This window comes from Galeopterus variegatus, unplaced genomic scaffold, assembly GCF_000696425.1.
Source record: "Galeopterus variegatus unplaced genomic scaffold, G_variegatus-3.0.2 Scaffold2084, whole genome shotgun sequence".
NCBI lineage: Eukaryota > Metazoa > Chordata > Mammalia > Dermoptera > Cynocephalidae > Galeopterus > Galeopterus variegatus.
Genome location: NW_007728195.1, coordinates 128,622 through 145,810, shown reverse-complemented (window position 1 = coordinate 145,810; position 17,189 = coordinate 128,622). Strand labels below are relative to the sequence as shown.

The 17,189-nt window shown below is 37.0% G+C and overlaps 1 protein-coding gene across 1 annotated transcript in view; it reads right to left on the bottom strand.

Moving 5' to 3' along the window:
- SPAG17 (sperm associated antigen 17) overlaps positions 1 to 17,189 on the bottom strand; it is a 186,727-nt gene that overhangs the window by 54,042 nt on the left and 115,496 nt on the right. The window contains exons 23-26 of the mRNA XM_008580417.1: positions 15,686 to 15,803; positions 12,891 to 13,069; positions 10,967 to 11,126; positions 1,798 to 2,015 (exon numbers count right to left, since the gene is read on the bottom strand). Of these exons, the coding sequence (XP_008578639.1) occupies positions 1,798 to 2,015; positions 10,967 to 11,126; positions 12,891 to 13,069; positions 15,686 to 15,803 (675 nt within the window). The remainder of the gene's footprint in view (positions 1 to 1,797; positions 2,016 to 10,966; positions 11,127 to 12,890; positions 13,070 to 15,685; positions 15,804 to 17,189) is intronic.

The following is a 17,189-nucleotide window of genomic DNA, read 5'->3' as shown; positions in this document are numbered from 1 at the left end:
TGAACTGGACGTTTATGTCCCCCCAAATTCATGTGTTGAAATTGTAACCCCAAAGCTGATGATATTAGGAGGTGGTGTCTTTGGGGGATGATTATGTCTACCCTCATGAGTGGGGTTAATACTTTTATAAAAGGGACCCCAGGGAGCTCTTGCACTCTTTCCACCATGTGAGGATACAAGGAGAACTCTACAATTTGCAACCTCAAGAGGGCGCTAACTAGACTGGTCCCTGCTGACACCCTGATCTTGCAGACTTCCAGACTCCAGATTGCTAGAAATAAATTTCTGTTGTTTACAAGCCACCAAGTCTATTGCACTTTGTTATAGCAGTCTGAACTGACTAAGATCCTTGTGAAGCTCTAACCTCGTGCGTGCGTGCGTGCGTGTGTGTGTGTGTCTACAGATGGGGTGGACACGGAGGTGTTCATCCAAATCCTCTTCGAGAAAGGACTTGCTGCCCAGCAACAGGGAGTGCAGTTAACAAACAGTCACCAGCTCTCAGCTTTTTCGGCATCTGCCTCAGCTGCAGAGTGGATGCTTCACTAGCTCATGTCCTTCACAGGTAGCTGCATCCAGAGACTGAGGGAGATGGGGGTCTATGAGTATGGTCACATCTACCAGATTTGGGACATTAGGACAGGCAATACTTGCTCTTGACCTCCCCACTGGGTTGACCTTGGCTTTGTTGTGTTTGCCCTACTGTTCAGCTTCCTCCTCTGCCCATTCCTGCCTTCCCTCTTCCTTTCACAGATGGTGTCCCTAATAAATTTCTTGCACCCCAAACTCTACCAGAGTGTTTGCTTCTGAAGAGATCAACCTACAACTATGGTATTATAAGTTACACAATGCATATTTAAATCATTGGGCATTTTCTAAACTTGTACTGTCCTAAGTATAAGAGATACAATGATTCATTGAAGAGTCTGGATGGATGTGAGAGTGTTTGTTACCTCTTTTTTTGACTCAAATGTCTAGAGTTATCAGGAGCAGGTGATTTTCACCTTCTTATCTCTTTACGGGAGACAGAAATTATTATTTAGGAGAGAAATTCATACTGACCATTATTTTAGGTTCTTATCATTGACACTCTCAGCCAGGAACGTATAACAAGAAACACTGCTGTATAGCATGGTGGTCGAGAGCATGAGCTCTGGAGTTAAGCTGCCTGAGTTCAAATCCCAGGAGTTTCATTTTTATATGATAAACAAAACCATTATTTTTATACCACTAATTTGTCACTTAACCTTATGCTACAAATAAAATCTTTTGTACAGTTCCTCTGTGGTGTTGAATTATTGAGTTATTTAATGTGAGCATGCCTTATCTCCTTAAATATACCAGAAATTCTTCAGAATCAAGGATCATGAACAAATTTCTATCACTCACTGCAGATGGACACAACGAAGTAGAATAGGACATCATAGTCTCTCACTTCCAGAAGAAAAGACAGACATGCAAGTACATTCAACATAAGGAAAGACATCACACCATTACTCATAAATATCTTAAAAGTAGTACAGAAAAATTTGTGACCTACCACTCACTTCAAAAATTAGTATGTCATTCTAACCCAGTTGTGACCACAAAAAAGAAAATTAGTATTTCAAAATACTCTGTATTTGTTAAATATACCCCTCATGATCCACATGATGGTTTTATATTTGGGAAGAGGAATCCATACATCCACTACTTAACAAATCTTTATTGAAAATTTATTATTTACTGGGCACTCTTCTATGTATTGTTTCAGAACTCTACTAATTAAAAAAAATTATAATATACAATAGTTTGCCATACCGTTCCGTTGACAGGATCTGTGGCTTTAAAGGATAAAAAAGGGGCCAAATCCTCTATTCTTTCTAGTCCTTTGGTGCCAATCCGGTTTCCTTCAGGTGTGGTTGTATACCAGGTACCCATGTGACCCTCCATAGGAGTTACTGTTTGAACTATTTCTTGGGGATGTTCATGGATTTCATTCTTATGTGCCATTGATGACTGATTTTTGTGACCTTTTCCTGTAGAAGTCCAAGTAAAATCAAACACAACAATATAACTATAATATCAATTTTATACATCATTCATTAAGTTTGATAAAGTGTTAACTACCTCAGACACTATGGCATAAACAATTCTAAGTGATATTTATCCATTATACTATTTTTTTAAAAGGGAAAAATATCAGGTGATAAACACCTTAATTGTGGCACTTGAGTCTTAACTAGATTCCCATCATTTTCCCCTAAACATTTACACACATACACAGCTCACTCTTTTTGACACAAAAGCCATTCTGGTCAATTTCTATACACTTTTGAGTCTTGCCTGTATGTTCCTAGATCCCAGATTTGGGGTTCTGTACTCTGGCTTTTAAAGCCTACCTTTTCTCCCATATATCCGTCAAACCTTCAGGCTCCTTCTTTTGACTTATTGGATTCTAGCATCTACTATATTTTTAACTCTTGGTTCCCCTGATTTTGTCATTTTGTTGGTGATAGATAGGAAACATTTTTCTTCAACCCTGGATCTGAGGAGTTTTATCAGCCAAGCACACCCTTGGCCTCTCATTAGAGGGGAGGAATCTGTACAGTTTAATTACTACACTGACAATCATCTGACATGTCCCTTCCCCCACTACCGTCCATTTGGAACTGGAAGATAAAACCTGAAGACATCTTCATGGAACTCCATGACCTATATCTAAATTCTTCTACCAGGATAGATTTGCTTCATTTTCATGAATAATAACTTATCCATATATGGGTTTGGCAGTATTGTCTATGGCCATACCACCCTGAATGCGCCTGATTTTGCCTGATCTTCGAAGCTAAGCAGTGTCTGGCCTGGTTAGTACTTGGATGGGAGATTTGCCAGTGCTAGCAAAGATGAGATAAACACAGACCCAGAAACAAATTGCAAGCAAAGGTAGTAAAGAATTGTTAACTTTAGGAAGATTCTCCAGATGCAGACCATAAAATATGCATCAGGGCATGAATCTTAGCCTAACAAATACGGACTCAGCTATTGGGGGAACCAAAGAAGACAGACACATCAAGTTAAGTGCTTTCATCATGCTAAGATTTAGTTTGGACCTATTTACACTTCCAAAACATTGGCAGAGTGTGAAAATGGTGTCACTTTCAGAATAGGTGGAGGGAAGATCTTCCAGAAATGGTAGCAAAACTTTAGGAATTATCTTTTCTTCTACTTCCACCCTTTTCTTCCTCTTTTTCTGCCTTGTCCTTCCCTTCTTTCTTTCTTTCTTTCTTTTTTTTTTTTTTTTTAACTCAAAAGAGATGATCCATGAAAAGGGCATCTGGCACAGGGGATACAAGAAATAGAATAAGGTGAGAAATTGCCTGGTGTGTGCCTGGTGTGTTCAGACAACTTCTAGCAGGCCAATGTAACCAGAAGATATATTTCAAGCTGATTTTGATTGAGAGGAGAGACTGGAGAGGTAGGTACTGATTCAATCAAGTGGGCCTTTGCAGAATGTTAAAGACCTTGGAATTTTTCCTATAGGTGATATTTAGGAACTAAAGAATTTTAAGAGGGATAGTGATGTGGTCAGAAGATTAGTTTGATACTTTTGGCAGGAATATGGAGAATTAATAGTAATGAAAGCTGGAAGAAGAGTCACAAAGTTTTAAAGTAGCAGAAGTTAAAGATGGTTGTAGAGATAAACAAGTGCAATTTTGGTACAATTGTAGATTGGGGGATAAAGTTAGATATGAAAAACTGTGGATGGATTTGGGGGATAAGAGAATACAAGGAAGAAAGAGTCACATGAAGATTCTGAAATTTTAATTAATGACTGTCTTCCATTGTTAAGTATATGGGTCAACAAAGCAAGGAAAACTGATGAAGGATCAGACCAAAGACAAAAGGAAATAAAAAACAGCCATGGTTAGAGTTCAATTTTCAGCAACATCACAAGCTAGATAACAAAAATTCCACTGAAAATAACTAAAATTACTGAAAAACATCTTTTAATCAATTTTGAAAGTGCCTGTGAACTGGCAACTATGAACAAGGTCAACGCAAGCCAAGGACTGAGTCACAGTGGAAACCCAAAGAGGTAAAAATAACAATGAAGTTGGCTTTTGCCACATGGGACTTTGTCAAACAGGGCGATTTTGAGAACTTGTTTACTCAGTGTTGTGGGACTTAGAGACAGATAAAAGCCAGAGCCTATTCAAGATGGATGGGGAGTTTAGCATGAGAGACCTCAAAAATCTGAGACCATAAGGGTTATATACCCTCAGACTAAGTGTGAATTATTTACAGAAACAAACTAATGATTTTTTCCCACTACACTCCAGGACTGCCAGAAGACTTGTCTGTGTTCAAACTTGGTGCTGAGCAGAGAGGACAAAAAAGTACTTCGAGGCTGTATAACCACAAGCAGATCCTTTTATAAGTTTGAAGAGAAAATTCACAGTGGTTGGGTGGCACCCCCAGAAATCTCTTAAATTCATAATTTAATTTAAAGTAATTCAAGATTATTTGTTCCCCTACCACCTGCTAAAATCCTTTCTGAAACCAAAATCCTTTCTAAAGAAATTCTCACCTTTACACTAGCCCAAAGAATTTAGAGTTAAATCAATAAGAAAAAAAAAATAATCATCTCATAGTCAAAAAGTACCAAAGACACCATGAAACAAGGCACTTCAGGTGAGAGCCAGAAAAAACAACAGAAAATAGAATTAGACTCACAATACTTTAGATATTGAAATTATCAGGCACAGAATATAAAATCTGTGCTCGATAATGTAATTTCAGAAGTAAAAGGGGGCCAGAAAATACTAGTAAAGAGAAGACAGCAAAGAGAAGTCTTAGGTATAAAAAAAGTGATACTGAAATTTTTTAAAAAATTGACATACAGGTTTAACAAGAGATAAAGCATAGTTTATGTTTTTATTTTATTTTTTTGTCTTTTTCCATGTCCGGCAACGGTTCGCAACCCTCAGTGTCACCCCCGTACCGGACCAGGACCGGCAACGGGATCGCAACCCTCGGTGTTGCCCCCGCACCTCGCTCAGCCAGTGAGCGGGAACCGGTCTGTATGTGGGATCCGAACCCTCGGAGGGAGCGCCGCCGCGCTTCCCAAGCGGCGCACTAGCGCAGTGCGCCACCGGGCCAGCCCCATAAAGCATAGTTTAAAAAAGAACTGAAAGATTGACCTGAAGTAATTACTTAGAATGAAGCTCAGACAGCCAAAGCAATAGAAGCCATAGAAGAGACGTTTACACATGTGAGTATATGTTTAATGGAATTACAGAAGGGGAGAAAGAAATGGATCAGAAACTATATTTCAAGAGATGATTATTGAGAAAATTTTAGAACCAATGAAAGATTCTAATCTATGGATTCAAGAAGCTCAGTATATTTTCATTTAAATAAATAAAATAAAATCTACAAATAGTGAAATCATACTGAGATTGTAATTAAAAAAAAAAAACCAGAATATTTTAAAGGCATTTAGATTATCTTCAAAGCCACTACAATTAAACTGACAGCTAACTTTTCAACAGCTACACTGGAAGAAAGAAGAGTATGGAGGATTATTGTCAATGTATTGAGAGAAAATACTTGTCAATATAGAATTGTGTACCCAGTGAAATTATCTTTCAAGAATGAAGCAAACATAAAGACGTTTTCAGAAAATATCAGTTATACTGTTTTCCATAATGGCGATACTAATTTACAGACCCACCAACAGTGTACGTGTTCACTTTTCTCTGCGTCCTCATCAGCAATTGTTATTTTTTGTCTTTTTGGTAATAACCAGTCTAACTGAGCTGATATCTCATTGTGGTTTTAATTTGCATTTCCCTGACGGTTAGTGGTGATGAGCATTATCTCATATACCTGTTGGCCATTTGTATGTCTTCTTTTGAGAAATGTTCATTAAGGCTTTTTTTTGCCCATTTTTAAATTGGATTATGTGTGTTTTGTTTTGTTTTGGTTTTTGCTATTGAGTTGTTTGAGTTCCTTATATATTCTGGATATTAACTCCTTGTCAGATGCATAGTTTGTAAATATTTTCTCCTATTCTGTAGTTTCCTCAAAAAATTAAAAATAAAACTACCACATGGTTCTGTAATCCCACTCTTGGGTATATATCTGAAGGAAATAAAATTAGTATGTAGAAGAGATATTTAAACTCCCATGTTTATTGCAGAATTTTAAAAATATTCATCTATATGATGCTCACAAGAGACACATTTAAGCACAAATCACATAAAGTGGAATATAAATGTGGAAAAAATTATATTGGTAAAGTATTAAACAATAGCTGGTACGGCTATAATAATATAAGCAAAATGGACATCAGGGCAAAAGAATGAATAATGCATAATTATTAATTCATGAAAATTATGCATTTATTCATGAAAATGAATAATTGCATATTGAGGAAAGGTTAAATTTACCATAAAGATATAATACTTCTAAAGTTGTAAATGTCTAAAAACCATGTCCTCATAATGTATAAAAGAATCTGACTGTGCTATAAAAAAAAGACAAATTTCACAAATAAAGAAATAAAGGTTAAATTTTAAGGAGCACAGCACTGAAGAGACTATCTATTCTTTCAGGAAATTTACTTCTGCTGAATAAACTGATATGCATACAGTAGATTTAAAAAATCTATAAGAATATAGAATAAGAGTTGGCAAATTTTTGCCTGTAGGCAAATAAGGCCTGCTGTCTCTTTTGTGCAGTTCATGAAGTAATAATTATTTTTACATTTTTAAATAGCTAAAAAACTTAAAAGAAGAATAATATTTTATGACACGTGAAAATTATATGAAATTTAAATTTTAGGGCCCATAAATAAAGTTTTATTGTAACGGAACAGAACCAGACTTATTTAATCATGAACTGTTCATGGCTACTTTTATGCTTCAATGGCAGAGTAGAGTAGTTGTGACAGAGACCACATGGCTCACAAAGTCTACAATATTTACTATCTTGCCCCTTACAGAAAAGTCTGCTGAACTCAGGTAAAGATCTGGACAACACAACTAACAAGTTTAATCTAATAAATATAAAGACAAAATTATATCAAATAACCACAGGATATATGCTCTTTTCAAGCACAGAATGTTTAAAAAACTTGACCATATATGAGACTATAAATCATGTTTCAACAAATTCCAAACAATTAGTTAACATCAATTATAAAAACAAACTAGAAACACTTCAATGGTTTGGAAATTTGGAAACAAGTTTAAATAATTCGAGGGTCAAAGAAAAAGTTATAATGGGAATTGCATATTATATAGAACTGAAAAATAATAAAAGCACTAAATATTTCTTGTGGGATGGGAGAAGCACTCCTGGAATGACAAGTAAGAACCAGTGAAAATCCATAAAAATGATGACAACACTGGAAAAAGTCGTCAAAATAAATTTTTTCAAAACTTTGGAAAAAACCAAAGAATTGCAAGAATCTGGGGAATAATTAAAGAAAAATGACTGTATCTCGGTAAGAGTAGATGCTTTGTGGTGTTATAACTTTTTACATTTTTGATCAAATATTATTTATGGAATTTTATTCCATGGATGGAATATTATTCTGTGATTGAAAGAAATGGACTATAAAGCCATAAAAAGACATGGAGGAATCTTAAATGCATATTACCAAGTGAAAGAAGCTGGTCTAGACAGGCTACCTCATGTGTAATTCCAACTACATGACATTCTGGAGAAAAGCAAAGCTATAGAGACACTAAAAAGGTCAGTGACTGCCAGGAGATCATGGAGGGTAAGGTATGTATAGTTCAGGGTGAGGAAGATAAGAAGGAATTTTGGGGGGAAATGCATGAATCTACCACTGAAGTATTATAAACAATAATTTCATCACCCTAAAAAATCCCTGTGCATTTCTTAAAACCCATGGAATATAAACACCAAGAGTGAATCCTAATGTAAACTGTGGGTTTTAGTTAATAATAATGTATCAATATTGGTTCATCAATTGTAGCAAATGTACCACACTAAAGAAAGATGTACTTAATAGGGGGAACTGTGAGTAGGGAAGAGATGGGAGTATATGGGAACTCTGTACTTTCTGCTCATTTTTTTCTGTAAACCTAAAATTGCTCTAAAAATAGTCTATTAATTAAAAAAAGTGAGTGCATCATCTTGGATGGGACAGCTGTGAAGAAATCTAGGACATGTGTGCTGGAAGCAGAAGTCCTCTGGAACCAGGTTAGGCTTTTGGAGAAGTGGCTACACAGACTAGTTTTATACCAAGTCCTCTGGTGTCAACAAAAGAGGGAGTCTCAAGGTGGGAAATTGGAAAATTATAGGGAGTACAGAACTTTCATTTACTTGTCCAATAAGGACCTTTCTGCTACTACTGAAGGAAAATTTGTTTTACTAAACTTTGAGTAACCAAAAAAGGAATTCAGTTTGCCTCCATAGAAAGTTACTGGGTATTGAAATTGACAAAGAAGATTAAAACTTGGTTTCAGATCATCAAAGGCATATGAGAAATAGAGAAAAATTTGTAAGGCATGAAAGACGGTGTAATTTACAGGTTAATTGCTCAGACTCAAATCCCAGCTCAACCACTTGCTAGCTGAGAGACCACAAGGAAGTTACTTAACCTCTCTGTCTCAACTGTCTTATCTGCAAATCAGGGATTATTAAATCAGTCAAGATGGCTGAATAGATGGTCCCTAGCATCACTCTCTCCCACAAATCAACCAATTTACCGCTATTAAAAAGCAATGACAGCCAAGCTGGAGCCACTAGAGCTCAGGGGAAGAGGAGGAGAGACCTACAGAGTTCACGAAGGCAGGAGAAGCCATCATGAGAGAAAGAAAGGACCACTCCAAATGTTTGGAGCTCTGGCCACTTCAAGGCTGACCATGCTGAGCACACAGAGCATGAGCTGGCAAAAGCTTCAGCTGTGCCCTTTGTATGAAGTCACTTGGAGGTGGCAGGGAAGAAGAGGGCCTTGGTGGCCCCCAGGCCAACAAGACCAATAACAGGGACCCACATAGGAGCAAGGAGCCACAGACAACTGAAAAAAGCAGCCATTCAGAGGCAAATGAGTCATCACAGGGGACCAGCACATAGCCCATCCATTGGGAAGTGTTTGGAGTGCTGGCAGTGGGGGAGACAGGTCCACCTGGGGAACACTGGGGCACAGCAAGGACAGCTGATCTGCCTCCCAATCAGCACAGGACCACTCAGTGTAGACTGGTCAGGAGTATAGAATTGCAGGGGGTGCAGTTTGCTGAAAAGTCTCAGGCCCAGACCAGAGTCCCCACACAACCCAAGTGTACCAGACCTCACCAGACCCAGAAGTACATACAAGGTCAACAATTGAAATCTGAGCTGCACGAAAAGCCTTCCCCAGGGAATGAGCAGCAAAGCAACAATTTAGCTCAACCACAGGGCTCAAGTGCTGGTCCCCACAGGAAGTTCCCACATTTTAAAGAAATAAGCAAAGGACAACAAATTAGTTCCAGTGCAGAGTTTAAGAGGTGGGAACAGTGAATAATTCAACACAGAACTGAAAGAAAATACAAAATATTCACAGATCAGAGATAAACTTTGACATTAACTAGTAAAGGTCTAACACCACCAAAGAACACCTATAAAACCTAGAAGGAACAGCAGCTTTCTGGGCTCCTGAGCTGGTGCAGTGGGGGGCTGAGGGCCTCAGCCATGGCCCCCCAACATGCGCACCAAGCCCAGTGATGACTGAGCTGCTGCTGGAAGCCCCCTGGTCTCCCCTGCCGGAATGAGGGGGCTGCCATGGGCCTCGACCATGCCCCTCCTATCTCTTCCTCCCATGCTATTTTCCTCCCCCTTTCCCTCTCCCACTCCCCTCCAACTGCTTCACAGCATCTTAGAATGTAAAAAAAAATAAATAAATAAATAAAATAATAATAATAAATAAATTAAAAAATGTATACCTCACAGGGTTGCTGCGAGGATTAGCTGATTTAATAAAAATATTTTGAATTGTTCTTGGCACACAATATACATCTCATATACATAAAGATATCTTACAAATTAATACAAAAATGATGATCACCCTAATAGTAAACCAAGAAAAGATGTGAATAGAAAATTCACAAAAGGAAAGAAAGCCCAGTAAACATCTTTAAATATTTAACCTCTCAGTAATCAAAGAAATGCAAATTAACATAATAATAAGATGCATTAATTATCTATCAAATTCAATAAGATTAAAAGAACGGTAATATCTGGCATTGGCAAGGGTATGAGGAAGTAGACATTTTCATAGCATACTGGTGGTAAGGGTATAAATTGGAAATACCTCTCAGGACAGCAATCTTCCAATTTAGATTATGGCAGACACTGTTGGTTGCTTACCCAGCTGCTATTCACCACATTTTTCCTTACTAGTACTGCTCTTCTTGTGAGAAAAAGGTCAAAAGTGTCAGATACTTGCTTTTCCAGCCGAGGTCCCCAACCAGGTGTAGTCAATGAGATATAAGGGGAGGTCTGTTGGGGCTGGGGGATAGGGGTGAGAATATTGTCCTCCCTGATAAAGAGAGACATTTGAAGAAATCTCTTGTAATCACCCTCTTTCCTTTCTGCTTCGGAAGTTGCTATGTGAGGACCTCATGTCTGGAGAAACTATGAAGAAAAGGTCAAGAGGATCATAGAGATGCCTGCTTAGAATCTTGACATCATTCATCTGCTTAACCAATCCTAACAGCCAAGGCATTATAGCTAATGTTGTGTAAGAATATATAACAGCACAGAAAAATGTTCATTATGAAAAAAGCAGTTAATGAAACAGTATGTAATTCTGTGGTTGCAGTAGAAATTCACATGTATGTATTTATGCATATAAATATATATAAGTATATTCACAGAAAAACTGTAGAGGTGTAATAATAATGATACTGAACACTTGTTATTCACTTGAAGACTTTATTAAATCCATTATAAATTGAGAGGCTTCAGCTGTTACCTTTCTTTGTGATGGCAATCTCAGATGGTACTGTTTCTGATTTTTGCTGAGAAATTGAATCCATCAAATCTCCACTGTGAGGGCTTGTTGGCATTTCAGGAGGAGGATAAATAAGTCCTGAATCAGGACTACTGCTCACAGCACCATCTGCAAAGAGAACCTGAAGGAAAAATAAAAATTCTCAGCATTTTCAGAAGCAAGGAAGAGGCTGTTTAACAATAAACATTGTGTGTCAAACTGAAATAGGTTCGAAATAATCAAAAGAAGAAACGCTGTTTGCAGACCTCCAGAATCAGCATCACAAAGTATATTATAAAAGGTTAGATTTGAAACTCAGATACAGTAGCTTAACAACTAGCACAATTATATTATTTCATATTTTCCATTTACCTTCTATTTTGTCTTTTTTTATTTCCTGGTTTTTGTTGGATTGATTTGAGTTTTATTTTTCCATTTTTCTTTCCCCTATGCAATTGGGAAATTATACATTCTATTTTAATTTTTCTAATAACTACATTTAAAATATTATCACATGTTTAAATGTTTAGTTTCTATTAATATTTAGTTATGTATATTATCTCTAGGTACTATAGATACATCTATACAGCATCAGCATCTAATGAACACTCCTAATGAACAGGACAAGCACCACCATCAATGTTGCTAATGAGAAGTCAAATGTCCTTTTGATTCGTAGTCTTTCCTAAGTAACTGATTCCTTCAGGAAGCTTTTAGGATGATCTATCTATGCAGTCCTAAAGTTATATGATGACATGTTTAGATGATCTTTTAAAGATAATTACTATCAGTTTTGATGGGCACTTGGTTACCCTGTTTAATCTGAAGTATTTTTTTTAAGTTCTGGGAAAATTTCTTATGTTGTATCTTTGATTATTTCCCCCCTTAATTCTCACTATTTTCTTCTGGAAATTCTATTATAGATCTCTTTTCCATGTCTTTTAACTTTTCTCTCCTTCATAATCCACCTTCTTGTACTTCTTGATATTTAACAATTATTTTTAATTTCTAAGAACTCGTTTTTTTCCCCATAGAAACTTTAAAAATTGTTATTTTACAGACTGTTAACCTTTCAAGTCTTTGCCTATATTATTTTTATTCACTTTTAATTATTTTTGTGTAAGTATTCACTCTTATTTTTAGGTGCTATTTCTTTAATTTATTGAATCGTGTATTTTATTTTCAGGGGATGGGTTTCCCTGCAAGGCTGATGATTCTTAGGTGCCTGGCCATATTTCTCATTGAGGATCCCTTTTTACTTCTTGGTGGTATAGTGTGTGGTCATAGGAGCTCCTCCCTTGTGATCACTGGGAAGGGATGGAGCAGGGCATATGGCTTCTGGGATTTATGGTCTCTAGTTCCCATCCTCCAGGTAATAGTGAGTTATCTGGGGAACTACCCCGACCAGAGCTTTATCTGTGAAACATCTGTGTTAGAACTTCCATTTTGATTTTTAATTTTGCTGCAGATTTTTCTCTTGTATATGTTTTAAACTTTTTTCTTGTTTCTCCATCAGTCTGATCCCCTCTGACTCACATTTTCTAGGAATTCTTTGACTCTTCTGATTTATTGGCTGTATATTTCATTGTTCTCCAGTACTGTTATAAATTTATTATTTAAAAGTATTTTTTCTATCAAATTAAGGTACCTTGAGAGGGAGAGGAGGTAAACACTGTTCAGTCTGTAGTCTTGGATCATGCATAGAAATGACAAGTTTATTTCCATCTGTTTTGCACAGGTAGTTTTTTCCTCTAATTACACTATTGTTTATTTGTCATTTTAAAGTGTGATTTCTCTTTCAAGTGAGTTCGTCCTCTTCCCTGCTATAGTACTGTTCCTTACCCATAGCTGGTCTGTCTTTTACTTTGCAGCAGGGAAGGGTAACTTATCTAACACGTTCTTTTACCTGTGTGGACCCATCCAACATATATTTGACAACAGTGCCTTGACTGGTGATAACTCTTGATGCCTCCTGCTCCACTGGTGGCATCACGGTTTTATAGAACTCATAGTGCTTCACCCTCTGGGGGTAGCTCTGACGGACGATGATATCCCAAGTGGGTTCCTCATCCACAACATAATGACCTTAAAAAAATGAAGAAAGCTTTACTGTGAACTGGACACACTGTGTGGCTGGGGTTTTATCTTTTTGCTTAATTATTTTCATTTTTTTTTCTGCATCTGAATAATAGAGCAGTTCCACGTCATGACAGATGGCCCAGATTATTGGTTCTTTGCTGACCTTGTTACATTCAAATGTACTAAATGAGGTCATCTACAAGCACATAATAGGTACATTCTCCGTATAAGTCATTCTTTCTAATGAAGTCCAGGACATCTCAGGGAAGAATTATGAAGGAAGTAGTGTTTTGCTGTCTTAGATGTTCCCTCTTTTCCCCACACTAGCCTGTGAATACACAATGCTGCTGTGGTGTTATCTGGTGGCCCACAGCCCCAGGGTAAGTCACTCACTCAGGCTTGCCCTTCCTAAATCATCTATCATCTTTCAAAGTTAACATAATCCCCTCATCTCTAACCGCATCCAGGTATCTCTCAGTGTTCTGCTGTTAGTTGGCAATCAAGGAGAAAAGCACCTAATAAGCTCCTTCAAAAAGAAAGTGTAATTATAAAGAAATTCTGGCAGGCAGTAACTACTCAGTTTTTACTAAATGAATAATTTCCTCTTAATTTATAACATGGTTTACTGAAGTGAAAGGACCTTAACACAAAAGAATTATCAAGTAATAGTGGCATTTTAAGAACTATATAAGGCTAGTGGGAAAATATTTTGCAATGAGGGCTCTTCATGACACACCTCAAATTACAGAAGTAATAATAATGATAAAATAATAAAAATTTATTGAGATATTTCTATATGCTAAATACTTCATTCAGTCTACCTCAACAACCCTTTATACTAGACACTTCCATTTTCCAGAGTTTTCAGATGAAGAAATGGAGGCTTGGAGAGGTGATAACTTCTCTAAGTTCACATAGCCAGTATGTGGCAGAGCTGGTATTTGAACTGGTCTCTGTGCTCAATCATTTTCTTATACTGTAAAACAACCACCACTACAACAACCAAAAAAAAAAAAAAACCCCAAAACAATAACAGTGAAGAAAACCCAACCACTAACATTTGAACAATATGTTCCGGGTTAGAAAGTATTTTCTCATTTGATTCCGAAGTCACCCAGGGAAGAACTCCATTCTAAGCTCTTTTTTCTTACACCATGGTAATCTTCTCTCCCTTTGTCTGAAGCAATGAAGACATTGCTACCTTGTTATTTATGTTGTAATTAAGTTCAATTTCAATTAGGATATTTGTAACATATATGGGACATTTCAAAAAGATGATGTATTCCAGGCAGAGTTATTATTAACCATGTTGTCTACTCTGACATAAGGATAAATATATAAGGGTAGATAATAAAACTAATAGAAAAGAGATGTGAAAAAGGTATTAAGTTGAGATGTGATAACAGGATTAAGCAAACCAGCAAACAAGCAAATATATCCTTGAACTTGAAAACAACACCCCTCTCAGTACACTCATAGCATCTTATACTTTGGAAGACATTTAGTGACCATCCAGCAGAGTAGGTCCCATCATAAAAGGGACCACTAAGGACCCTTGGAAATAGGACAGAGGTCCCAGGTTTATTTTTAGTAATTCAGAAAGCCTAATGAAAAGCAAGATTAAAACAAAATAGGTTAACTACAGCACTTAGTTTCTTTCCTTTCATCTGGCAAGTAAATAAAACACTGAATTATTTTTAAATAGGCATAGTCTTTTTCTTTGATAGATACATTTTTCAAATATTAAACAGGGTATTTGGTAATGAAGAAAATCAAGATCCACTGATCTAATCTAACATTCATAAGATGAGGAAACATGGTCTAGAGACTATAAATAACTGCAAATGGCCGTATTGTTCATACCAGAGCCAGTTTTAGAATTCAAGTCCTAGCTCAGTGCTTGCTTTGTTGCATCTGCTACTTCTGTTGCAACAGTGAATCTCCATTTACACGATATTCAAATGCAATCACCAAAGTGGATGCCTCATCTGGTCAATTAAAGAGTCCTACTTGTATTTACTTATTCATCTGAATAGGTTAGGAGCCATGTACAGAACCAACAGAGGTAATAGACTCGATAAAATTATGCAGTGAAACATGGAAATGAGGACTGGTTTTCTTCATCCATTTAACATGTACTTTTCTCTATCTACTTTTGCTTACTATCCTTTGTTTTGATCAGAGCAGCAAAGTACTCTACCTGTGGCCCTCTGTAGAGACAGGAAGACAGCGTACACAGGAGTTGTTAGGAGCACTGGCTTTGCCATCACTGGGCCAAGATTGGCATTTCAGCTCTGCCACATAGGGGCTGAGTGACCTTGGGCAAGTCACTGAACCCACTGAAGACTCAATTTCTCTATTTTGTAAAATGGAGTTATTAGTACCTAGCTTGTAATATTTTTATTTTTTCATGTATGTTAAGTACTTAGTGTTTGGCCATAGTAAGTGCTCAAAAAATGGTCATAATTACTGTTCTCCTTATTTGAAAATAGTCCATTGCTCTTTATCAACAAGAAGCATGTTTAACTGACAGGGAAATACACAATGTCCAGAGGTGATTTAGCTGTTTTCTGTGTGGGTTTTTGTCTCCTGCCTTTCCACCCCACTCCAGCTATCACTCACCTGTAGACTCTTGCCCAGTGAAGGTCAACAGGAGTCCATTGGGGCAAGACACATTTAGGTTTTGGAAGGTGGGAACATAAACAGTCTCTTGTAAAACAGATTCTGGTTCTACTTCTTCCTGGAAATAATTTAGCGAGTGAATAATTGCTTATCGTTTTTTAAATGAGCTATTATTGCTTTTGACTAAGCAAGGATTTGCTGGGCATTTAGGATGCGACTTGCACAGAGCTAGGTGGGCCCTGCAATAGAGCTTGTAAGGACACATGAGTCTCTGCTTTTGTGCAGTCAGTATTCTACTTGTAGAATGGCACATAGACAGGTGAGACAATTAAATGACAGTACCAAATGGTTGGCACATCCTTCCTCAGAAAAGGGAGATATCAGAGTTAATAAGAATAATTGGGACAGGATCCATGGAAAAATTAGTGTTTGAAGTAGGCCTTGAAAGGTGCCCCCATTTGGATGTGTAGGTGTTAGGGCAGTGCTATGGTCTGAATTTGGTGTACCCCCCAAATTCATATGTTGAAATCTAATATCCAATATGATGATATTAAAAGGATGGGCCTTTGGGAAATGATAAAGTCAGGGGGGCAAAAGCCTCAATGGGATTAGTGCTGTCATAAAAGAGGTTGCTGTTGTCCCTTCTGTCATGTGAAAACACATAGAAGGCGCCATCTACGAAGAACAAGTCATTGCAAGACACCAAATCTGCTGGCACATTGATCTTGGACTTCCCAGCCTCTCAAACTGTGAACAATACATTTTTACTATTTGTAAATCATCCAGTCTAAGGTATTTTGTTCTAGAAGCCCAAATGAACTAAGACAAGCAGAGTACATGGGAGACCAAAATGTCTACTGCCTTTTTTGTGTGTAATTCTTACAGTTTGGGTGCTAGCGATATTATGCTATTAGGATATTTGTCCTTATTTTTCTGTAGTGAACATGCATTGCTTTTGTAGTAACTAAAAGCAGTGAGGGTTGGGCTGTGTCTACATTAAAATCCTGATTATAGGCCACCTATGCCTGAATCCCTTATTTGGTTATATGTACTCAAGAATGAAAGTTATTTTGTAACTTCCAAACAATTCCTAATAATAATCATTTCAGTTGTTTCAGTCAGTTCTCTTTTGTTAGCCACTAAAATCATTCCAACTGAATGATTTAGTAACTAGTCTTCTACTCTTCTGCCTTTTCTTTGGTATTAACAGGGAAAAAATATGAATTATTAGCTAAAATTGAATTAAAAACACAAAGCAAAATTAAGAGAAAAAAGCTTGTGAAATTCTGCAAAATGAACAAAAATGCTCAAAGATGCAAACCTGCCATGTCAGATCTATCATTACACATGAAAACAGTAAGTATCCCTCTTCCTTCTGTCATCATCAATTTTTTAAAATGTTGGGTAAGCCAATTGGTTTGCCATCAGATTAATTTTAAGCATATTACCTGTGGTCATTCTGTTCAATACTTGAATGTTTTTACTTAATAAGGGTCAAGTGGCC